Genomic DNA, 25,650 nt, shown 5'->3' on the forward strand with positions numbered 1-25,650 from the left:
TTTCCCAGGCAGAGTCTCACTCTGTCACCCAGGCTGGAGTGCAGTGACGTGATCTTGGCTCACTGTAACTTCCACCTCCTGGGTTAAAGTGATTCTCCTGCCTCAACACCCTGAGTAGCTGGGATTACAGGCACATGCAAGCACGCCCAGCTAGTTTTTTAATTTTTATTTTATTTATTTATTTTTGAGACGGAGTTTTGCTCTTGTTGCCCAGGACTGGAGTACAGTGGTGCAATCTTGACTCACTGCAACCTCCACCTCCCAGGTTCAAGCAATCCTCCTGCCTCAGCCTCCTGAGAAGCTGGGATTACAGGCATGTGCCGCCATGCCTGGCTAATTTTGTATTTTTGGTAGAGACAGCGTTTTACCATGTTGGCCACGGTTGGTCTCAAACTCCTGGCCTCGGGTGATCCACCCACCTCAGCCTCCCAAAGTGCTGGGATTGCAGGTGTGAGCCACAACACCCAGCCTTAATTTTTGTATTTTTAGTAGAGGCAGGATTTCACCATGTTGACCAGGCTGTTCTCGAAGTCTTAACCTCAAGTGATTCACCTGCCTCGGCTTCCCAAAGTGCTGGGATTACAGATGTAAGCCACCGTGCCCAGTCTAAAAATATATATTTTTTAATTTAAAAAAATGAAAGGAAAAAAGGAGATTAGATTCTGGGCATCACCAGGAGCTCCGGCAATAGAGAGCTAGTAAGTGATGGAGCCACGATCTGAGCCCAGGCAGGCGAGTTCCTCTCAGCCCTCCCCTTGCCGTTTCTCAGAGGAGGTGCGCCTGGGCCCTCCCGCCTGAGCCCACTCCCCATCCCACCAGGTGGACATCATGCAGATGTGCATCATCGAGCTGAAGGACAGACCGGGCAAGCCCCTCTTCCACCTGGAGCACTACATCGAGGGCAAGTACATCAAGTACAATTCCAACTCTGGCTTTGTCCGTGATGACAACATCCGCCTGACGCCGCAGGTGAGGCCCGGGCTCACCACCACCCTCTGCCCACCACAGCCCTTGGGGTGAGATCCTGGCCAGGCTCAGCCCCTAAAGAGGAAGGTCCCTGTGGGCTTGGAGTCTCACCCCCAGAGAAGCCTCTTGGAGCATTCAGAAGGAGACTCTGTAACAAGACACCTGTCACCCCATGATAGCTTCTGTCACCTAAGATGGCCACAGGACCTGCAGCTCAAGGTCCCTGCCCAACTGAAGAGGTCTTTTTTCCTTTGTGTTTTCCTCTATATAACTCCTTGCAGAGAAAGCCCCTCAGCATGGGCAGAGGCGTGGCCAGTGGCTGCACAGCCCTCAGCCTGTCTCTTGACATCTCATTTTCCTTCCTGTGCCCCGTAGGCTTTCAGTCACTTCACGTTTGAGCGTTCCGGCCATCAGCTGATAGTGGTGGACATCCAGGGAGTTGGGGATCTCTACACTGACCCACAGATCCACACAGAGACGGGCACTGACTTTGGAGACGGCAACCTAGGTAGGTGGGGAAAGCCAGGCTGTTTCCGCAAAAACCACGCTCCCTGCTAAAACCTCCGAGCTCTTTGTACAGCCCAGGAAACAGGCTGAGACATTGTATGCACTTATTCAAGATCACGGAGATGGGAGCCTGGATGTCTGATGCCTCCCAGCTTGGCACGTTTTATACCTGCCCTGGCCATGTGTATGAGGCCCACCACTGCCTGTCCCCGTCACAGAGCAAAGCAACACTCCAGACACCCCCGCTCTGTCCACAGGTGTCCGTGGGATGGCGCTCTTCTTCTACTCTCATGCCTGCAACCGGATTTGCGAGAGCATGGGCCTTGCTCCCTTTGACCTCTCACCCCGGGAGAGGGACGCGGTGAATCAGAACACCAAGCTGCTGGTGGGTGCCCAGTATGACCCTGCTTGGCCTGGCAGGCCCTTCTACCCGCAAAGCAAGCCCTGCTCCCCTGTGTGGTGACAGCCAGGTCAAGCAGTGCTTAACTGACGAATACCGGGCTGGAAGCATCTGTCCCACCCATGCCCCAGCCCGTCCTCTCCAGCTCAGTGCACAAAGCCCTCCTGAGTGTCCTTACAATCGAGCAGCTGGTATCTGCTTAGGTTGGGCCCATTTTTTTACCAGAGTGAGGGGAACAGGCACGTGGAGATAGTGAGAAGGTGTGTGGTGTGTGTGTGTTTGTGTGATGTATTGACAAATGACTGAACGAGTCTTAGACCTGGATCTCCAGGCACCGCACCAAGATAACTCCCATCCCTCCCGTTGCTACTTGGACCAGAGACAAGAGAATGCTGCAAAGACCAGCTTGGGATGCTGGACATAGAGTGGGATGCTTTCTCCAGCTCTGGGCTGTGGAATGTGGTCAGTGCTTTAGGGGATGCTGGCAGGTCCTCTGAGCCTCTGTTCCAGATGCCCTTTCTTGGCCTTAGGTTTAATCCCCTACTGCTTTTTTATTTTTTAAGACAATGTATCAGCTACTAAACAGGCATGTTTGGGAGCTATGGATGAAGGGGTTTCAGGGCTAGAGGGAACAACAGGAAGAGCCCTTTATTTCCCAGAGGGTGCGTGCGTGACATGAGTATCCCTGTTAATGTCCCCAGCAATCAGCCAAGACCATCTTGAGAGGAACAGAGGAAAAATGTGGGAGCCCCCGAGTAAGGACCCTCTCTGGGAGCCGGCCACCCCTGCTCCGTCCCCTTTCAGAGAACTCTGGAGATGAGAACATGAGTGATGTGACCTTCGACTCTCTCCCTTCTTCCCCATCTTCGGCCACACCACACAGCCAGAAGCTAGACCACCTTCGTGAGTGACGGTTCGGTCCTTAGTCACTGTGATTGGAGGGGACAGGTAGAGCAGAACTAAACCGGGTTTCATTTATGTTAGAAAAATCAGACATGCTAATCAAAAAGGTTCATGGCCCCAGTGATTTTATAGGTGAGTTTCATTGAGTGAACTTCCAAAACAGATCATCCAAATGCTATAAAAACAACCCCTATTGTAGGAAACAAAGTAACTTTTATCAGTGTGTTTTATGAAACCAGCAAAACTCATATAATAAATTTGACATACCAAAAAAGAAAATTATATCCCAACCTTATTTAAAATGTTTGTGTATATAGAGAGAACAACAACAAAAAAATCTAAATAGATATAAAAAATCTAAATAGATATTAACAAATAAAAATAGTACTATGTTAAAAGGTTCACCTGTCACAGTTAAATAGGGATTTCACAGGAATCTGAGGATTGTTCAATGTTAGAAAAGCTATGAACGTGATACTAATGGGTCAAAGGAGAAAAACAGGATCGTTATTTCTGACGCTGAAAGAATGGAGTTTGCTGATGATTCAGACGAGAGTTTGTAGGAAAGGATAGAGGCAAGACTGACCCCAGGGTGTTGGCCTGAAGAGATGGAAGTCATGTATTCAGGGAAAGTGTAAGCGGAAGCAGGCTCAGAGCAGGAGAGCAAGATTTTATTATTTAGTTTTCTAATTTTTCTCATTTTGATACCTTTGGAAGAGAGAAAGATTTTAGTATCAAACATTAAAGAAGCCCTTTACATGTTTCCACTGGAAGGTCTTCAGAACAGTCTGGAACAGGAGTCAACAGACTTTTTTGAAAGGCCAGAGAGTAAATATTTTAAGCTTTGCAGCTCATTCAGTCTCTGTATTTGGAGCATGAAAGCTACCATAAAAAATACTTAAATGAGTGGACGTGGCTGTGTTGCAATAAAACTCTATAGATGGTGAAATTTAATTTTTGTCATCCATTTAAAAATGTAAACACTGCTCTTACAAACAGTGCCTGTTATAAAAACAGGCAGACAGATTTGGCTGTAGAGGACAGGAGAGAGAGATAGGGAATCCCCAGGAGATGGTTGGTGTTTTTTTGTTTTTGTTTTTTGTTTTTGAGACAGAGTGTCGCTCTGTCACCCAGGCTGGAATGTGGTGGCATGATCTTGGCTCACTGCAACCTCCACCTCCCGAGTTCGAACGATTCTCCTGCCTCAGCCTCCTGAGTAGCTGGGACTACGGGTGCATGCCATCACACCCAGCTAATTTTTGTATTTTTAGTAGAGATGGGGTTTCACTGTGTTGGCCAGATTGGTCTCAAACTCCTGACCTCAGGTGATCCACCTGCCTCAGCCTCCCAAAGTTCTGGGATTACAGGCGTGAGGCACCACCCCCAGCTGGAGATGGTTGGTTTTGAAGCTGTCCGAGGCCTACTTCTTGAGCCCCAAATATTCAAATGTCTTTTCTCCCTTCACTACTGCATCTTATTGAGGACCAAGCGATGGCCAGGCACATATGCTAAAAAACACATTACAAGGATAATTGCATTGTGACAACCCTGAGGACACACATAGGTGACACCACTTGGCCAGAATCACGTAACTGGCAAACAGTAGACTTAGAATAAGTTCTCAGGGAAGAACTTTAACTTCCAGGTGCTGATAACATTCTCCTTTTTTGTGCCTTTCTTTAAAGCTTAAAAAAAAAAAAAAATGGCTTGGTGGCAGGTATGGGCTGCCCTAGGCCATGGGTTGGTCTTAATGCATGTTCCAGTAGTGGAACCAGGACATGATGTCTGTTTTTCCCTGCCCAGATTGGCCAGTGTTCAGTGACCTCGATAACATGGCATCCAGAGACCATGATCATCTAGACAACCACCGGGTGAGTGTGAAGGGAGGGAGGCTGCAGGCTTCAGACCCCGGCAGGGGTAGGAGAAGTGGATTCACTCCCAGAGTGAATCTTCAGCTTCGGAGGTGGGCAGCCCAGCCCAGGCACTGCCAGGAAGGCATAGGATGGGGGAATAAGGGAAGATGCAGATGAATGTCAGCCTCTGGCCCAAGGCTGAGCCTTCCTCTGAGAAAAGGTGGGTCCCTTGCAGTTCCCAGAGATGGTTAGGGAAGAGGGACTCCCAGTCAGCAACAATGCAATCTTGCAGTAAATGCTAGGCTCAGCCCCAGGTTTGGTTTGACCCCACATGTGTTGGTTGTCCTATAGAGCCCCTATACTGGGTCTTAGCTGTGTAACACATAGCACAGTAAGCCACGTGTTCTAGCTCTTCACACCTAGCTCTCCCGTTAGATAAACAGAACATTTCCTGCAGCTTTGGGTTGACTTGGTGGTAAGAAACTGAAGGCATCTTATTTGCATTCTCACAACTGTATATTATGGCAAATTATAATACTCTCTATGCTTGTGTGTGTGTTTGAAATATTTCTTAGTAAAATTGGCCAGGCATGGTAGCTCATGCCTACAATCCCAGGAGGTTGGGAGACCAAGGTGGGCAGATCACTTGAGCCCAAGAGTTTGAAACTAGCCTGGGCAATATGACAAGACCCCCATCTCTACAAAAAATATAAAAATTAGCCAGGCATGGTGGCACTTACCTGTAGTCCCAGCTACTCAGGAGGCTGAGGTAGGAGGATCTCTTGAACCTGGGAGGCAGAGGCTGCAGTAAGCCATCATTACACCACTGCATTCCAGCCTGGGTGACAGAGTGAGATCTTGTCTTAAAAAAAAAAAAAATACTTTTTAGTAGAGGCTGGGCACAGTGGCTCACGCCTGTAATCCCAGCACTTTGGGAGGCCGAAGGGGGTGGATCACTTGAGATCAGGAATTTGAAGACCAGCCTGACCAATATGGCAAAACCCTGTCTCTACTAAAAATACAAAAATTAACCATGTACTACAGGCAGGCGCCTGTAATCCCAGCTACTCAGGAGGCTGAGACAGGAGAATTTCTTGAACCCAGGAGGCGGAGGTTGCCGTGAGCAGAGATTGCACCACTGCACTCCATCCTGGGCAACAGAGCAAGACTCAGTCTCAACAAAAAAAAAAAGAAATACTTCTTAGTAGAAGCTGGGTGCAGTGGCTCACACCTGTAATCCCAGCTACTTGGGAGGCTGAGGCAAGAGAATTGCTTGAACCTGGGAGGTGGAGGTTGCAGTGAGCCGAGATCCCGCCACTGCACTGCAGCCTGGGCAACAGAGTGAGACCCTGCCCCACCCCCCACCCCCAACACACACACACACAAAATAAAAACTTCTTACGAGAATAAAGAAGGAAATAAAAATATTCTGTTACTAATCGTGCAGGTGACATGCAGAGAGGGCTATAATTCAGTGTTGGTAGGTACATGCCTGAAGTTTTAGAGATTCTAAAGTATACCAGATTCCCTTTCAGAACAAAACTCAGACCTGGGAGAATAAAAAATATGCCCAGCACTTTGGGAGGCCGAGGCGGGCAGATCACGAGGTCAGGAGATGGAGACCATCCTGGCTAACACGATGAAACCCCGTATCTACTAAAAATATAAGGCCGGGTGTGGTGGCGGGCACCTGTAGTCCCAGCTACTCCGGAGGCTGAGGTAGAAGAATGGCGTGAACCCGGGAGGCGGAGGTTGCAGTGAGCCAAGATCACTCCACTGCACTCCAGCCTGGGCGACAGAACGAGACTCTGTCTCAAAAAAAAAATAGCCCAAGTGGGCCAGGCGTGGTGGCTCACGCCTGTAATCCCAGCACTTTGGGAGGCCGAGGCAGGCGGATCACAAGTTCAGGAGTTCGAGACCAGCCTGGCCAATATGGTGAAACCTCGTCTGTACTAAAAATACGAAAATTAGCCGGGCGTGGTGGCAGACGCCTGTAGTCCCAGCTACTCAGGAGGTTAAGACAGGACAATCACTTGAACCCAAGAAGTGGAGGTTGCAGTGAGCTGAGATCGTGCCACTGCACTCCAGCCTAGGTGACAGAGCGAGACTCCATCTCAAAAAAAGTAAATAAGTATGCCCAGGTGACCCGTGTGGTTTTGGTTGAGGGCTTATTTGTGGTAAATATTGTTCCCAATACTATATTTTTGTCCGTGGGTCATAGCCTTTGTTTTTCTGCCTGTGAAATGGGTGAGTCACTCAGTAAAGCACTTCATGTGATCCACGCTCTCAGAATGTAACAATGCGTTTCACCCACACATCCCTTTGATGTAGGGACTATAATAAATCCCATAACTAAAGACATTGATGCTCAGAGAAGTTAAAACAACTACCCAAGGACTCAGCTGGCAAGAAAGAAAGCCAGGATTCGAGCCCAGATCGTCTGACTGTAGAGCCCAAGGTCCTTACTGTTACCTTATACTGCTCCCTTGTCACCCAGTCGGCAAGGGACAAGAGGAGCAGGGTGTTAGGTAATGGGACAGAGGAGAGAAAGCCAACGGTTGGGGTGTCCAGATGTCATAACCATTGCCAGGCACTCAGGAGACCACTAGGACCCTAAAGCCATCTTCTCTCCACAGGACTCTGAGAATAGTGGGGACAGTGGATACCCCAGTGAGAAGCGGGGTGAGCTGGATGACCCTGAGCCCCGAGAACATGTAAGGAACCCCCAGGAAATGAGACTGGTGTCAGCTGTTGCCTCATTTATCCTCCAGGAAAATGAAAACTCCCCTTCCTGGAGGGGGAATATGAGTAGGTCCTGAGAATATAACAAGTAAATTAATAAAGAGTATTTCAGGCCGGGCACGGTGGCTCATGGCTGTAATCCCAACACTTTGGGAGGCCAAGGTGGGTGGATCACCTGACATCAGGAGTTCAAGACCAGCCTGGCCAACATGGCAAAACCCCGTCTGTACTAACAATACAAAAATTAGCCTGGCATGGTGGTGCATGCCTGTAATCCCAGCTACTCAGGAAGCTGAGGCAGGAGAATTGCTTTAACCCAGAAGACGGAGGTTGCAGTGAGCCAAGATTGTGCCACTGCACTCCAGCCTAGGTGACACAGTGAGACTCTGTCTCAAAAATAAAATAAAAATAAATAAAATAAAAGAGTATGTCAGATAAAGATAAATGCAAAGGAGAAGATAAAACAGGATCATGTGGACCAGTAATGGGGCGAGTGTGGAGGCTTAGATATAAGGCTAATGATGGCTGACAAATCTTATGGTGAAGTGGGAGGCTGCTGAGCAGAGAGGATCGTGGGTAATAGCTAGACCCATTCATTGGCAGGATCCTGTGAGGCCCCGGGGAGAAGGGCCTTGGAGGTCAGTTTCCTTGGGCAGCCTCCCAGCAGCAGCCTGGTGAGGGCGGCCTCAGACAGTATCTGCCATTTAGAGGTGTTACCCTGTGCTGAAATGGAGCCTGCACATCAAGGCCTGTCTTGCTGGGACACCTCTAATCTCAGCTTTATGATTGTGAATAAAGAACATGCTGGCGGGATGTGGTGGCTCATGCCTATAATCCCAGCACTTTGGGAGGCTGAGGCAGGCAGATCACTTGAGGCCAGAAGTTCGAGACCAGCCTGGGCAACATGGTGAAACCCTGTCTCAACTCAAAAATTAGCCAGGTGCAGTGGTGTACTCCTCTAGTCCCAGCTACTCGGGAGGCTGAGGCATGAGAATCACTTGAGCCTGGGAGGTGGAGGTTGCAGGGAGCCGAGGTCATGCCACTGCACTCCAGCCTGAACCACAGAGTGAGACTTTGTCTCGAAAAAGCAAAAACAAAAACAAAACAAAAAAAATCGCAAAGCGGCTGGGCCTGGTGACTCACACCTGCAATTCTAGCACTTTGGGAAGGCACTGTGAGAGGACTGCTTGAACCTCGGGAGTTTGAGGCAGCAGTGAACTTTGATTGCACCACTGCACTCCTGCCTGGGCAACAGAGCAAGGCCCATGTCTAAATTAAAATATAAACTAAACATGCAGTAGGACGGGAGCCCGTTACCCCAGTGGCTTTGTGCTGGGATCCTGCGCCATCGAGTCAGTTCCACCTGCTCACACAGGGAGGGGGACAGTGAGGCTGTGGCTGCAGCAGCGTGTCATCCCTGCCTGTGACCCAGCATTCCTTCTGCTTGGCAGAGAAGGGTTCCAGTGTCACCTGGGAACATAGGGCCAATTTTCTGAGATAAGGGTCACCTGCAAGGGCCAGGCTAGTTCCAGCTCTCAGGAGAGGTTCCTGGGAAGAAGCCTTGCGCTTTGGATCACTGTAATTTCTTCCTCCGTTCAGGGCCACTCAAACAGTAACCGGAAGTATGAATCCGACGAAGACAGCCTGGGCAGCTCCGGACGGGTAATGCGCCCCAAGGCACCCTTGTCACCACCGCTTCCCTGCCTCCTCCAATCTCTGTTGCTGTTTCTCCTGTCTCATATCTCTGCTGCCTGCCCATCTGTCTGGCACACGTGCTAAAGGAAGATTTTGCAAAGCAGCAAATCTCCTGGGCAAATGCTCTTTGAACCTCTGCAGGACAGGATGCTGGGGGATTTGTGGGGAGGATTAGAGAAGAACAGGACAGCACCATCCTGGAGGGGAAATCGCAACAGCTACGGCTCCTGTCTTAAGTGCCTGCCATGAAGGCGCTTTGCAGTATCAATTTCCTTCTTGCAGTCACCCAGAGAGACAGGCTAATGTTACTCTCATCACCGTTTTATGTATGAGAAAACGACTCTTAAGCAACTTTCCCTAGGTTACCCTTGCTTGTATGTCTAACAAGCATCAGCACATCTGGGAAAGACCAGCCCTGTGCCCCACCCACCCCTCTAAGTGATTCCCTCACACGCTTTGAACCGCCCACCTTTGGAGCCTTTGCTAAGGCAAGTCTCTCCTACCTGCAAGGTCCTTTCTCCCCCTCTGTCATCTCTCTTCAAATCCTACCTGCTCTCCAAGCCTGGACCCCAAGGGCCCTTCGTCCGGGAGCCTTCCCTGACCTCCACCACAGGCATGACTCTGGCATCTCCAAGACCACTGATTATTTACCCTGTAGTATTTTGTAGCCAGATTAGGATCTTCTCAGTTAGGTATGGAACAGGGTTGCTCAAGTGAGGCACTATTGGCATTCTGGACTGAATCGTTCCTTGTTGAGGGAGCTGTCCTGTGCATTGCAAGATGTTTAGCATGCACACGTGCACACACATAGCTGCCTGGCTGTATCCTGCAAGAGCCTTTGGACGGGGCATCTTTGGCCAGGAGAAATGATGTGTTTTTTAAACCCATTTCCTAAAGCACCCTGCTGATGTTGCTCATGTCGTTGTGGTGACTTGCAGAGGAAAGCAAGGGGATTTGCTGGAAGGTCTGAAGTGGGAGTCTTCTGGTGCCTTATATGAGGAGCTGGCGAAGAGGGGTAGTTTAGGGTCAGACCCACCCCCAACCAAATCCAGATTGGTAAATGACAGGGAAACGCTTCCTTGAGCTGTTGAAATCTGTTCCACTAGCTCTTGAATGCATGAGCTGATGGAATTTGGATGATTAAAATTGAAACCGTATTAGCCAGGCATGGTGGCGTGCACCTGTCGTCCCAGCTACTCGGGAAGCTGAGGCAGAAGAATCGCTTGAACCTGGGAGGTGGAGGTTGCAGTGAGCCAAGATTGTGCCATTGCACTCCAGCCTGGGTGACAGAGTGAGACTCTGTCTCAAAAAAAAAAAAAATTTGGAGCCATATATGGCCAATAAACTTTGACATCGCAAGGGTTCACTCCCCGTCTCCCTCTAGCCAGGCTCCTGTCTAGTAGGGGCTGCTGACAGCTGTCATGCTGCGTCCACCCCCAGCCCCTCACTTCTCTGGCCGGTTCTTTCCCTTCAGGTCTGTGTAGAGAAGTGGAATCTCCTCAACTCCTCCCGCCTCCACCTGCCGAGGGCTTCGGCCGTGGCCCTGGAAGTGCAAAGGCTTAATGCTCTGGACCTCGAAAAGAAAATCGGGAAGTCCATTTTGGGGAAGGTATCGGCGATGCCCATTTTGGAGCCCTGTCTGCACTAACCTGGAGCCCCCCGGCTCCAGCCTCTCCTCCGCTAATCACTTCCTCCCGCAGGCTGGCTGGGCGGTCTTGGGTGCGGCTTCGGCCTGCCAAACAGCCAGGCCGACACTGTAGTCTGTGTGGCAGGTCCATCTGGCCATGGTGCGCTACCACGAGGGTGGGCGCTTCTGCGAGAAGGGCGAGGAGTGGGACCGGGAGTCGGCTGTCTTCCACCTGGAGCACGCGGCCGACCTGGGCGAGCTGGAGGCCATCGTGGGCCTGGGACTCATGTACTCGCAGCTGCCCCATCACATCCTAGCTGACGTCTCTCTGAAGGTGAGCAGGTGGCGGGGACCCAGCTGCAGGTGGGGGTGGGACTTGTTCACCCTGTTGTTCACCTGCCTCCCATCCTGGAAGCCATGCATTCACCTGCTTTCTATCCTGAGGTTTATACGTGCCACAAAAATGTCCCAGGCACTGGTTTTGGGGCAGGCCCCTCCAAGTTAGTTGAAACTGGCAGAATCGATCTCTGTCTTTGGAGAGGGAGGGGAAGGTGAGTCACGTTTCCAGGCAATAACAACGTAGTGTGATGGGGGAAGCAGAAGACACCAGTGGAAACACGTGAGGAAAGGCTGTAACTGGGGCCTGGAGGGGTTGGTGCAGGCTTCCTGCTCGTCAGTTCTGCATGTATCTCTAGTGACTGGGGCCTGGCACTGAGTAGATGCTCGGTACAGATTCGTGGAATGAACAGATAAAGGGATACCTACCTTAGGCCAGAGTGGTGGCTTACACCTGTAATCTCAGCACTTTGGGAGGCCGAGGTGGGTGGATCACATGAGGCCAGGAGATCGAGACCAGCCTGGTCAACACGGTGAAACCCCACCTCTACCAAAAAATACAAAAATTAGCCGGATGTGGTGGCACACTCCTGTAATCCCACCTACTCGGGAGGCTGAGGTGGGAGAATCTCTTGAACCTGGGAGACGGAGGTTGTAGTGAGCTGAGATCGCACTACTGCACTCCGGCCTGGGCAACAGAGTGAGATCCTGTCTCCAAAATACAAAAAAGTTGGGGGGATATCTGCTTTAGACCTGAAGGCCCAAAGGGTGTGAGCCAGGCCAAGTGGGGGAGGTGAGCAGCTCAGATAGAAGGAACAGCATGTGCTTAGGCCCAGAGGTGAAGGACAAGGTGCACCCGTGTAGCTAGAGGTGCAGGAGCTGAGGCAGAGCTGGAGCTGAAGCAGCAGGGTGTGGACGTGCAGGGAAATTGTGTTAGGGGTCTGCTCCTTCTGTCCCTGGTCCGTGAGCAGAGGGAGGAAAGGACTGAATGAATGGGATCTGGCAAGGCCCAGGGAATGTGATCTTTTTCCAGGAGAAGTTGAGAGGCCCTTGGTGGGCACATCCTCCCAGTATATCTGTTCCCATCCTCCCCATTATGTGGGCCAAAGCTGCGCGTGGACAGGTGGCCTCGGCTCAACGGGGCTGCAGGGCATCAGCTCTCCTTGATGGGTTTGGCTGTGGCCCAGCAGGTGGATGGATCTCAGACTCAAGGGTGGGAAGATACTCCAAAGTCCTTTATTTATTTAGCTTTTTGAATTGGTAATTACATTCATGTGATTAAAAACTTATTTATTTATTGTTTTATTTTTGTTTTTTTGAGACAGAGTCTTGCTTTGTTGCCCAGGCTGGAGTGCAGTGGCACAATCTCGGCTCAATGCAAACTCCACTTCCCAGGTTCAAGCAATTCTCCTGCCTCAGCCTCCCAAGTAGCTGGGATTATAGGTGCCTGCCACCGCACCCAGCTAATTTTTGTATTTTTAGTAGAAATAAAGTTTTACCATGTTGGCCAGACTGGTCTCGAACTCCTGACCTCAGGTGATCTGCCCACCTTGGCCTCCCAAAATGCTGGGATTACAGGCATGAGCCACCACACCAGACTATTTATTTATTTTAGAGACAGAGTCTCACTCTGTCACCCAAGTTGGAGTGCAGTGGCATGACTGTAGCTCACTGCAGCCTTGACCTCGTGGGTTCAAGTGATCCTCCTGCCTCAGCCTCTGGAGTAGCTCGGACTATAGGCCTGAGCCACCATGCCCAACCAAAACAGTTTTTTTTTTTTTTTATGTATATAAAAAGCTTAGACTGGGTACAGTGGCTCACACCTGTAAATCTGTAATCCCAGTACTTCGGGAGGTGGAGGCAGGTGGACCACCTCAGGTTAGGAGTTCAAGACTAGCCTATCCAATGGTGAAACCCTGTCTCTACCAAAAATATAACAAATTAGCCGGGTGTGGTGGCATGTGCCTGTAATCCCAGCTACTCGGGAGGCTGAGGCAGGAGACTCACTTGAATCCGGGAGACGGAGGTTGCAGTGAGCAGAGATCACACCACTGCACTCCAGCCTGGGCAACAGAGTGAGACTCCATCTCAAAAGAAAAAAAGCTTTACAGTGAAAACTCTTCCTCTCACCTTCCCCACATCCTCTTATCCTCTGAATAACAGGTAGCCATCATTATTACTTATATATAATTCCAGAGTGTATTCACTTCCTAGGATTTCCTTAAGAAATTCCACAAACCAGGTGGCTTATAACAACAGAAATTTGTTCTCTCACAGTTTTGGAAGCTAGAAGTCCAGAAATCAAGGTGTCAGTAGAGCCATGCCTTCCTCTGAAGGCTCAAGGGGAGAATCCTTCCTTGTTTCTTCTGGCTTCTGGGGGTTGCTGGCAATCTTCAGTGTTCCTCGGCTTGGATCACTGAAATCTCTATCTCCGTCTTCCCTTTGTGTTCCTGTCTCCGTGTTTCTTCTGCTCTTAAAAGACAGCAGTCATATAGGATTTAGGGGCTACCTATCATCTTGCGTGACCTCATCTTAATATAACTAATTTTTTTTTTTTTCTTTTTTGAGACGGAGACTTGGTCTGTCACCCAGGCTGGAGTGCACTGGCAGGATCTCTGCTCACTGCAACCTTCACCTCTCAGGCTCAAGCAATTCTCCTGCCTCGGTCTCCCGAGTAGCTGGGAGCCTGCCACCATACCTGGCTAATTTTTGTATTTTTAATGGAAATGGGGTTTCACCATGTTGGCCAGGCTGGCCTCGAAGTCTTGGCCTCAGGTGATTCACCTGCCTCGGCCTCCCAAAGTGCTGGGATTACAGGCATGAGCCACAGTGCCCAGCCAGCTAGCTAACTAATTATATCTTCAAGGACCCTATTTCCAAATCAGATCACATTCTGCGTGGACATGGATATTGGGAGGATATTGTTCAGCCCAGTACAGTTTCCATATTCAAATATGAAATAGGCTCCTATTTTCACCCTGCTTTTTCCTCCAAAGTTAGCATCCTACACACACGCTCCTGAACCTTGTGTTTTTCACTTGACAGTGTCCTGTGGACATTTTACCTCAGTGGTATAGAGATAGCTTCCTGATTTTTTTTTTTTTTTTTTTTTTTTTTAATTTGAGACAGAATCTGGCTGTCACCCAGGCTGGAGTGCAGTGGTACAATCTCAGCTAACTGCAACCTCCACCACCCAGGTTCAAGCAATTCTCCTGCCTAAACCTCCCAAGTAGCTGGGATTATAGGTGCCCGCCACCACATCCGTCTATTTTTTTTTTTTTTTGAGGTGAAGTCTCGCTCTTGTCCCCCAGGCTGGAGTGTGATGGCACGATCTCAGCTCACTGCAACCTGTGCTTCCCGGGTTCAAGCGATTCTCCTGCCTTGGCTCCCTTAGTAGCTGGGATTACAGGTGCCTGCCGCCACGCCTGGCTGAATTTTGTATTTTTTTTTAGTTGAGGTGGGGTTTTACCATGTTGGCCAGGCTGGTTTCGAACTCCTGACCTCATGTGATCCACCCACCTCGGCCTCCCAAAGTGCTGGGATCACAGGCATGAGCCACCACGCCTGGCCTAATTCTTGTATTTTTAGTGGACATGGGGTTTCGCCACGTTGGCCAGGCTGGTGTCGAATTTTTGACCTCAAGTGATCTGCCTTCCTCAGCCTCCCAAAGTGCTAGGATTACAGGTGTAAGCCACCACGCCCAGCCAGCTCCCCGATTCTTTTTGACAGCTGTGTAATGTTCTGTTATATGTGTGAGGCATACCTGTGTGCTATTGATGGACACTTGAGTCGGCTGTATTCTTCTGATATCACAAAAATTGCTGTAGTGACTGACCTCATACATAATGGGTGGAACCTCATGAAACTGCTATTTTGGAAGGTCATAAATGGTAGAATATTGGCAGTTTCTTATGGTTCAGTCAGATTACATCATTTGACATGTGAGCAGGGGGTCACCCACAGCAGTTTTTGTTTCATGTTTCAGATGGTGAAGAGGAGGTTTGGTTGGAAGAGAGGATTTTTCACTTTTTTGTCTCTCTCTATAATCTCTCTCTCTCTCTTTTTTATTTATTTATTTTTTTTGAGACGGAGTCTCACTCTGTCAGCCAGGCTGGAGTGCAGTGACACGATCTTGGCTCACTGCAGCCTCCACCTCCCAGGTTCAAGCGATTCTCCTGCCTCAGCCACCCAAGTAGCCGGGATTACAGATGTGCACCACCACGCCTGGCTAAGTTTTGTATTTTCAGTAAAGACGGGATTTCACCATGTGGCCAAGCTGGTCTCGAACTACTGACCTCAGGTGATCTGCCCACCTCGGCCTCTCAAAGTGCTGGAATTACAGATGTGAGCCATCACACCCGGCCTTTCTCTCTAATCTCTGTGCTCCCTCAGCCAGTGGTATGCTGGGGAACATTTAACAATTGGCTCTTGGGGATGGGAAGGAAATATGTGCACATATATATGTAAATGTATTAAATTTTGCTAATTTAAAGAATAGGTAGGCTGGGCATGGTGGTTCACACCTGTAACCCCAGCACTTTGGGAGGCCAAGGCAGGAGGATTGCTGAGTCCAGGAATTTCAGACCAGCCTGGGCAACGTAGCAAAACTCCATCTCTACAAACCAAGGTGGGTGGCATCTCAGGCCACCCCCAAAAAACAAATTAGCCTGGTGTGGTGGCACCTGCCTATAGTCCCAGCTACTCGGGAGAGTGAGGCGGGAAGATAAAAACCATACACCACAAGAGTTTGAGGCTTCCATGAGCTATGATGGAGCCACTGCACTCCAGCCTGGGCAAAAGATCAAGACCCTGTCTCAAAAAAACAAAAACAAAACAAAACAAAAAAAAAAAAACAAGAAAAAATATGTGGTATATGGCTTACAAATAACAATGAAAAGTAAATTTCATATCATCAACTCTCACCCAATACTTGCACCGATTTTTGCAAACTCTTGTACCCATAGCCAACCTATGGTTGCAATTGATGGAGAGGTGTAGTTCTGACATAAATGAGATGAAAGTGACATTAACAAAGACCTATGTTAGAATTGGAACTTCATTCGCCTCTGATGTGAGCAACCTCCTTCCTGAAACAGACGGTAGTTTTAAATACTGGAAGGATATTTCTTCAATTTCCTGCACTCGTCACAATAGAATAGCTACAGGCATGACCCACTTGTTAGTTTCATCTGTAGTGTTCATGTTTTCTACCCCTTTCTTACAATCAAAAAAACAGTAAATCAAACCCTGATTTGCAGCATTGTCTACTTTTTACCGGGTAAGTTATATGTGATCCAGCAGTTTCACTCATAGCTGTAAACCCAAAAGAATAAAAACACACTTTCACACAAAAACTTGTACACAAATCTTCATAGCAGCATTAATCATAATAGCCAAAAAATGGAAAACAACTCAACTGTCTGTCAGTAGATGAATAGATAAATGAAATGTGATACATCCATACAATGGACTATTATTTGATCATAAAGAGGAATGAAATATTGATACGCGCTACAATACAGATGGACCGTGAAAGCACTGTGCTAAGTGAAAAGAGTTGCAAAGGACTGCATATTGTACGATTCTATTATTATGAAATGTCCAGATCCAGAATAGGCAATCCATAGAGACAGAAAGTAGACTAACAGATGCCTAGTGCTGAGCAGGATGAGGAGAGTAGGGGTAGAGGGAGACTGACAGTTAAGCAGTATGAGATTTCTTTTTGGATTGGTGAAAGCATTCTGAAATTGACTGATGGTTATATAGTTCTGTGAATATACTAAAAACTACTGATGTGTACTTCTTTTTTTTTTTTTTTTTTTTTTAAAGATGGAGTCTCTGTCGCCCAGTCTGCAGTGCAGTGCAGTGGCTCGATCTCGGTTCACTGCAACCTCTGCCTCCCAGATTCAAGCAATTCTCGTGCCTCAGCCTCCTGAGTAGCTGAAATTACAGCCATGCGTCAGCACGCCTGGCTAATTTTTGTATTTTTAGTAGAGACAGGGTTTCACCATGTTGGCCAGGCTGGTCTCGAACTGCTGACCTCAGATGATCTACCCGCCTCAACCTCTCAAAGTGCTGGGATTACAGGCACGAGCCACCCAGCCCGGCTCTGATGTGTACTTCTGACGCAGGGCAGGCAGGCCCCAAATTGGAGCTTGGCCCAGGAGGGTTTTTTGCCTCACCCAGAAAAGAAGTCAAGGGTGAGCCAAATGTAGAAGAAAACAGCTTTATCAAAGTGGCAGTGTTATAGCTTAGGCAGTGGTACAGCTCTGTGACTGCTTCTGCAGAGCGGGGCTGCCCCACAGGCCGTGTGCTGAGATTAGCAGCTTAGGGCAGTTGTGCCATCAGATTTATACCTACTTTTAATTACATGCATATTAAGAGGCGGTTTATGAAGAAATGTCTAGGGAAAGGGTAATAACTACTAGGTTGTGGGGCCATAGCTATGGAAACGGGCAGTAACTCTTAAGTGTTGCCTTGACAATGGTAAACTGACATGGCGCACTGGTGGGCGTGTCTTATGAAAAGCTCTTTCCCCACCCCCATCCCTGTTTTAGCTTGTCCTTGATTTGTTCCAGTGTCTGAGCCAAGCCTCTGGAGTCAAGTGCCCCCTCCTACCTCACTTCTATAGCCTCCCAGCCCAGAGCTCTCAAAAAACAGGGTGAAGATTGAGTAGTGAGATCTTGGCAGCCCTCGAGTGTGAAGCTCATTCACTCTTCTTTCTCCCTCTTTGGTTTGTATCAATAGGAGACAGAAGAGAACAAAACCAAAGGATTTGATTATTTACTGAAGGCTGCAGAAGCTGGCGACAGGCAGTCCATGATCCTGATGGCGCGAGCTTTTGACACAGGCCAGAACCTCAGCCCAGACAGGTACTGCAGCTGTCACCCAGGAGGAGCTGGTGGGAACCTGGGCTGCAGCTGGGTGCTTGCCCTAGGTATCAGCACAGGCCTGGGTTCCAGTCTTGGCTGTTCCATGACCAGTCCAGCAACCATGGGCAACTTATTTTACCTCCCTGGCCTCAGTTTCTTCATATTGCAAACTGGGAGTAATTACAGCACCTGTATCCTGGGGTTGTCCCATGAAGGGTAAATGAGATGATGACTATAACCCTCGCAGTGCCTGGCACATAAAGCACATGGTATGGCCGGGCATGGTGGCTCATGCCTGTAATCCCAGTACTTTGGGAGGCCAAGGCGGGCAGATCACTTCAGGTCAGGAGTTCAAGACCAGCCTTGCCAACATGGCGAAACCCTGTCTCTACTGAAAATACAGAAATTAGGGCCGGGCGTGGTGGGTCATGCCTGTAATCCTAGCACTTTGGGAGGCCGAGGTGGGTGGATCACGAGGTCAGGAGTTCAAGACCAGCCTGACCAACATGGTGAAACCCCATATCTACTAAAAATACAAAAAAAAAAAAAAAAAAACAATTAGCCGGCGTGGTGGCACACACCTGTAATCCCAGCTACTCCGGAGGCTGAGGCAGGAGAATCGCTTGAACCCAGGAGGCAGAGGTTGCAGTGAGCCAAGATCGCGTCACTGCACTCCAGCCTAGGCGACAAAGCAAGACTCCCTCTCAAAAAAAAAAAAAAAGATACAAGTCATGTGATATGGGGCAGCCACTGTAGCCAGTATAGGTAATGATTTGCCTGAGAAAAAAATCTGAAAGAATATCGAGCATCCAGGTCAGGGTGGGTATCCCTAGTTAGGATTAGGGGTGATTTTAATTGATTTTTCCTACTTATTATTATATTTTAGAAATAGGATCTCGCTCTGTCACCCAGGCTGGAGGACAGTGGTGCCATCATAGCTCACTGCAACCTCTACCTCCTGGGCTCATGCAGTCCTCCCACCTCAGCCTCCTGAGTAGCTGGGACTACAGGCATGTACCACCACACCCATCTACATTTTTAAATTTTTGGTAGAGATGGGGTCTCATTATGTTGTTCAGACTGGTCTCGAACTCGTGGGCTCAAGCAAACTTCCGTCCTCAGCCTCCCAATGGGATTACAGGTGTGAGCCACCATGCCTGACTAGGGCAGGTATTTTGGCTCTATTTTGTGGGTGACTAAACTAGTTCTGAGATGTAAAGGGGCTTGCCCATGGTCAAATATTTAGCAAGTGGCAGAGCCAACTTACATCTTCTCACCCCTCCTCTGATGTACTGTCTACTGGCATGGAAGAGAGGTAAACAAAAAAGATTGACATGATTGTATTAGGTGAAATGTCAGTGTATACATATGGTGCCCATTGAGTGCACTGGGGAAGCGCATCATGCATGGGGCGGGGCCTGGAACTGGGCACTGAGTATTTGCATCTGTGCTTTCTCTTCCTGGTGTTTGTCTACCTTTTATTTCTATTTGAGGTGATGGGTTTTTATTGATTTGTAAAAATTCTTTACATATTAAGGCTATTAACCCTTTGGTATACTTTTCTCTTTATTTTTTATTTTTATTTTATTATTACTATTTTTATTTCTGAGACAGACTCTCACTCTGTCGAACAGGCTTGAATGCACTGGTGCAATCTCACTTCACTGCAACCTCCACCTCCCGGGTTCAACTGATTCTCCTGCCTCAGCCTCCCAAGTAGCTGATATTACAGGTGCCTGCCACCATACTCGGCTCATTTTTATATTTTAAATAGAGACAGGATTTCACCATATTGGCCAGGCTGGTCTTGAACTCCTGACGTCAGGCAGTCTACCTGCCTCTGCCTCCCATAGTGCTGGGATTACAGACCTGAGCCACCGCTCCCAGCTTTTTTATTTTATTTTTGAGACAGAGTCTTTCTCTGTCTCCCAGGCTGGAGTGCAATGGCGTGATCTCAGCTCACTGCAAGCTCCACCTCCCAGGTTCAAGCGATTCTCCTGCCTCAGCCTCCTCAGTAGCTGGGACTACAGATGTGTACCATGATACCCAGCTAATTTTTGTTATTTTTAATAGAGACAAGGTTTCACCATGTTGGCTAGGCTGGTCTCAAACTCCTGACCTCGGGTAATCTCACCTGCCTCGGCCTCCCAAAGTGCTGGGATTACAGATGTGAGCCACCATGCTTGGCCTGTTTTTTATCTATATCTTTATTTATTTTTGAAACAAGGTCTCTCTGTTACCCAGGCTGGAGTACAGTGGTGTGATCATAGCTAACTGCAGCTTTGACCTTCTGGGCTCAAGTGATCCTCCTGCTTAAGCCTCCTGAGTAGCTGGGACCATAGGCATGTGCCACCATACCTGGCTAATTTTTGTACTTTTTTGTAGAGACAAGGGCTTGCTATGATGCCCAGGCTGGTCGCAAACTCCCGGCCTCAAGCAATCCTCCTACCTCAGCCTCCCAAAGTGCTGATATTACAAGTGTGAGCCGCTGTACCTGGCCACATTTCACTTGAAAAGACTTTTTTTTTTTTTTTTTTTTTCCGAATATGTCTTCCATAGATAGAGGGAGGGCACAGATGCCACATAATGACCATTGTTTACTGAGTTTGGGGCCACACTGGTTTTTAATATTTATTTAGTTAAATCTATCAAAAATATTTCTTTATTGCTTCTGCTCTAGTCATTTCCTTATTCTTCTTCCTTATTCAAAGAAGTTCCAACCCCTCCCATGCAAGGAACATTAATTAAGGGCCAGCTATGGGTAAGGCAGGGCTCTGCGCAGGCCCAAATTTGTGTTTAAGGGATTCAGGCCCCAGAAGTTACCATCCAGTAGGGGAAGGAGAAGATGCTGGAAACGCCAAGGAAGGATGGGCGCCCTCACCAATGGGATAGCATCGGGTTGGGGTAGGCGGGGCTCAGTGATTAGGCCTTTCCCATTTAATGTTTTCAGGCCAATTTTGCTTTGCCTTTTAAGACCAGGGAGGGTCAGAGAAGAAAGGAGAGAAATAATCTAGTCTACTGTCTCCTAGTCAGTGTTAAAATTCGGCCCAGCATGGTGGCTCATGCCTGTAATCTTAACACTTTGGGAGGCTGAGGCAGGTGGATCACGAGGTCAAGAGATTGAGACCAGCCTGAACAGCATTCTGAAACCCTGTCTCTACTAAAATTACAAAATTAGCTGGGGTGGTGGCAGGCGCCTGTAATCCCAGCTACTTCAGCTACTTGGGAGGTTGAGGGAGGAGAACCACTTTAACCCAGGAGGCGGAGGGTGCAGTGAGCCAAGATCACATCATTCCACTCCAGCCTGGGCAACAAGCATGAAACTCTGTCTTAAAAAAAAAAAAAAAAAAAAGTTTGTTGAGCATGTCATCAATAATTTTCAAATGGTTCATTTTTTGAATTTAACTTTTATTTATTTATCTATTTATTTATTTGAGACACAGTCTTGCTCTGTCACCCAGGCTAGAATGCAATGATGTAATCATAGGTCACTGCAGTCTCAACCTCTCAGGCTCAGGCTATCCTCCCGCCTTAGCCTCTCAAGCAGCTAGGACCACAGCCATGCACCACCATACCCAACTAACTTGTATTTTTTGTAGAGCTGGAGTTTTGCCATGTTGCCCAGGCTGGTCTCAAACTTATGGGCTCAAGAGATCCTCCAACCTAGGCCTCCCAAAGTGCTGGGATCACAGGCATGAGCCACCATATCTGGCCATTTTTTAATAAGATAAAATAAAGTCAAGGTTGTTTCCTGATCACCATGCCAGCCAGCCAGCCACTTGTTTGCATTTTTTCATTTACCATTCATTGAGCCTATACTGTTTGCCAGACCCTGGGAATGCAGCAGACAAATACAGCAAAACAGACAAGGGTCTCCTGCTTTCATGGAGCTTACATTCTAGTCAGGGGACACCACGATAAACAAGTGAATAAGGAGAATTAAAGATTTTGGTGGTTGTAGTAAGAAACAGTGTTTGGGGACAGAATCTCTAAAGAGGTGATATGTGAGCTGAGACTAGAGGGATGCTGAATGTCTTAGCCTGTTCTGTGCTGGTAACAGAATACCTGAGGCTGGGGAATTTCTCATGAACAGAAATTTGCTGGCTCTTAGTTCTGGAGGCTGGGAAGTCTAATATCAATATGCTGGCATCTTGCAAGGGCCTTCTTGCTGTGTCATCACATGGCAGAAGGTAAGGAAAGGGAGGGAGAGCAAGCCAAGCACAGTGGCTTATGCCTGTAATTCCAGCATTTTGGGAGGCTGAGGCAGGAGAATCATTTGAGTCCAGGAGTTCAGGACCAGCTTGGGCAACCTGATAAGAGTGTGTCTCTACAAAAAGTTTTAAAAATTAGCCAGGCATGGTGACATGCCACTGTCATCCCAGCTACTCAGGAGGTTAAAATGGAAGGATTGCTGGAGCCCAGGACTTTGAGGCTGCAGTGAGCTATGATTGTGTCACTGCACTCCTGCCTGGGCAATGCAGTGAAACCCTATTTCAAGAAAAGAAAAAAGAGAGAGCGAAAGGGGGCTGAACCTGCCCTTTTAGAATAAATCCACTTTCCTCAAAATGGCAGAATCCACTCATGAGGGCGGAACCGTCAAAGCCCAATCACCTCTCAAAGATCCTACCTCCTAATACCTCACAATGGCAAGCAATCTCAACATGGGTTTTGGAGGGGACACACGTTCCAACCAGAGCAAGGAGTCAGGTGCAGAAAGAGTTGGAGGAAAAATCTTCCAAGGTGAGGGCACAGCGGGTGCAAAGGCCACACAGCAGGCAGGAGCGGGTATGTTTGGGGAATGGATGGCAGCCGGTGAGCCTGGTGCAAAGGCAGACGAACAGGAGCCCATCCTGGAGGGTAGCGCCTGTCAGACAGGGCCTCAGAGGGCACCATGGCAGCAAGGCAGGGACAGCAAGTCATCAGACCTATTGCTTCTGGAATGCTTCACGAGACCCACAGGCCTTATCTGTGTCACTGTATTTGCTCTTTCCTGATGTACTATAAATAATTACTCAAATGGATTACACCCAGAGAAAAAGAACCCTCTGCCCTGTTTGCCGTGTATTCTGTGGTGTGTGGGTTTGACTGGAACCTATGTGTGCCCTGGCTGGTTTGGCCATACATGGGCTGCAGTAGGAGGAGTTGAGGGTCGAGGGGCAGAGCTGGAAGAGGAGACTCAGCTATTCTGGGGTGAGTTCTGCATTGTGCTGGAGGCAAATCACAGCTGGCCGGCACAGCAGAGCATACGGTGATTGCTGTTAGTGCAGACGGCTCTAGCTGCCTCTGCAGAGGACTCCGCCCCCAATCCACTTCTCTACAAGTCAGAGGACAGCTTAGCTAGGGCACTCAGCCATTGCTAATGCTAGCTCATGGCTGCCTCCGTGCGAACTATAAAAATGGGCCCCTTCCTCAAGGGGTGTCCTAGCTAAGCTTCCCTTTACTGCTTTTTTTTTTTTTTAACATAGGGTCATACTCTATTGCCCAGGCTGGAGTGCAGTGGCATGATCATAGCTCACTGCAGCCTCTAACTCCTGGGCTCAAGCAATCCTCCCACCTCAGCCTCCGGAATAGCTGGGGCTACAGGTGTCCATCACCACCCCCAGCTAATTTTTTGTGTGTTTATTGTATTTTTTAATTTTTGTGGGTACATAGTAAGTGTGTATATGGGTTACATGAGCTCTTTTGATAGGGCGTGGAATGTATAACAATCACATCAGGGTAAATGTGATATCCATCACCTCAAGCATTTATTCATTGTGGTATAAACTACATATACTCTTAGTTATTTTAAAATATACGATTACACTATTTTTTACTATAGTCACTGTTTTCTTGTTTCGTTTTGTTTTGTTTTTTGTAGAGACAGGGTCTCTCTCTTTGTTTCCTGGGCTGGTCAACTCCTCTCTTAATAAATATTGGCCGAGCACGGTGGCTCATGTCTGTAATCCCAGCACTTTGGGAGGCTGAGGCGGGTGGATCACTCAAGGTTAGGAGTTTGAGACCAGCCTGGCCAACATGGTGAAATGCTGTCTTTACTAAAAATACAAAAAATTAGCTGAGCGTGGTGGCATGCACCTGTACTCCCAACTACTCAGGAGGCTGAGACAGGAGAATCGCTTGAACTTGAGAGGCAGAGGCTGCAGTGGGCCGAGATTGTACCACTGCACTCCAGCTGGGTGACAGAACGAGACTCTGTCTCAAAAATGAACAAACGAATGAATGAGTGAATGGATGAATGAATATCACAATATGAAGGTGCTTCATAGATGTATTGGGCTTGGGCAAGATAGGTCGTGAACCATAGGTCGTGGCCCTGCTGGGATCCCTGACTCACCCCTCCTGCTGGAAGGCCCTCCTCCCTCTGCCCTGTTGCCTTGGTAACCTCCTCCTTTCCCTCTGTATCTCCTGGCAAGGTGCCGAGACTGGCTGGAGGCCCTGCACTGGTACAAAACTGCCCTGGAGATGATGGACTGTGATGAAGGTGGTGAGTACGACGGAATGCAGGACGAGCCCCGGTACACGATGCTGGCCAGGGAGGCCGAGATGCTGTTCACAGGAGGCTATGGGCTGGAGAAGGACCCGCAGAGATCAGGTGGGGCCTGGCAGACCTGCTCCTGGGCTGCGACGGGACCAGGCTGGGAGGGGCATAATTTCCATTCCACTGGGGGTTATGACAAGATGACAGGCTGAATCTCTTCCTCCAGGGAGGGGAATTTATGGAGCTAGTGTGAAGATGAACGTTGTTATTTTAATGGTTATATATTAGGGCTTTGTTGGGGGGGGTTGCAATTTTAAAAATTGAATTGAGATTTTCATAACAAAATTTGCCATCTTAAAGTTTATAGTTTATAGGGGGATTTTTCCTTTCCTTTCCTTTTTTTTTTTTTTTTTTTGAGATGGAGTCTGGCTCTATTGCCCAGGCTGGAGTACAATGGCGCAATCTCGGCTCGCTGCAGCCTCCACCTCCCAAGTTGCAGCGATTCTCCTGCCTCAGCCTCCTGAGTAGCTGGGATTACAGGTGTGCCACCATGCACAGCAAATTTTTGTATTTTTAGTAGAGACGGGGTTTCACCATGCTGGCCAGGCTGGTCTGGAACTCCTGGCCTCAAGTGATCCACCCACCTCAGCCTCTCAAGTGCTGGATTACAGGCGTGAGCCACCATGCCTGGCCCAGAGTTTTACTCTTGTAGCCCAGGCTGGAGTGCAGTGGGCCATCTGTGCTCACTGCAACCTTCGCCTCCCAGGTTCAGGTGATTCTCATGCCTCAACCTCCTGCATAGCTGGGACTACAGGCACACACCCAGCTAATTTTTCTATTTTTAGTAGAGATGGGGTTTCCCCATGTTGGCCAGGCTGGTCTTGAACTCTTGATCTCAGGTGATCTGCCCGCCTCGGCCTCCCGAAGTGCTGGGATTATAGGTGTGAGCCATTATGCCTGGCCTTCTTTCCTTTTCTTTCTTTCTTTTGTTTTATTTATTTTTTTTTTTGAGACAGAGTGTCACTCTGTCACCCAGGCTGGAGTGCAGTGGTGTGATCTCAGCTCACTGCAAGCTCCGCCCCTGGGTTCACGCCATTCTCCTGCCTCAGCCTCCCAAGTAGCTGGGACTACAGGTGCCCACCACCACACCTGGCTAATTTTTTATATATTTAGTGGAGACATGGTTTCACCGTGTTAGCCAGGATGGTCTCGATCTCCTAACCTCGTGATCCACCCACCTCAGCCTCCCAAAGTGCTGGGATTACAGGCAT

General features: G+C 48.6%; 1 protein-coding gene across 1 annotated transcript in view; it reads left to right on the plus strand.

Moving 5' to 3' along the window:
• EEF2K (eukaryotic elongation factor 2 kinase) overlaps positions 1-25,650 on the plus strand; it is an 81,164-nt gene that overhangs the window by 52,741 nt on the left and 2,773 nt on the right. Inside the window, exons 7-17 of the mRNA XM_026455365.1 lie at positions 820-969; positions 1,342-1,474; positions 1,731-1,858; positions 2,575-2,776; positions 4,580-4,647; positions 7,266-7,343; positions 8,971-9,033; positions 10,541-10,675; positions 10,839-11,027; positions 17,777-17,901; positions 24,315-24,493. Coding sequence (XP_026311150.1) covers positions 820-969; positions 1,342-1,474; positions 1,731-1,858; positions 2,575-2,776; positions 4,580-4,647; positions 7,266-7,343; positions 8,971-9,033; positions 10,541-10,675; positions 10,839-11,027; positions 17,777-17,901; positions 24,315-24,493 — 1,450 coding nt within the window. The remainder of the gene's footprint in view (positions 1-819; positions 970-1,341; positions 1,475-1,730; positions 1,859-2,574; positions 2,777-4,579; positions 4,648-7,265; positions 7,344-8,970; positions 9,034-10,540; positions 10,676-10,838; positions 11,028-17,776; positions 17,902-24,314; positions 24,494-25,650) is intronic.

The sequence above is a fragment of the Piliocolobus tephrosceles genome, chromosome 17, assembly GCF_002776525.5.
Source record: "Piliocolobus tephrosceles isolate RC106 chromosome 17, ASM277652v3, whole genome shotgun sequence".
Lineage (NCBI taxonomy): Eukaryota > Metazoa > Chordata > Mammalia > Primates > Cercopithecidae > Piliocolobus > Piliocolobus tephrosceles.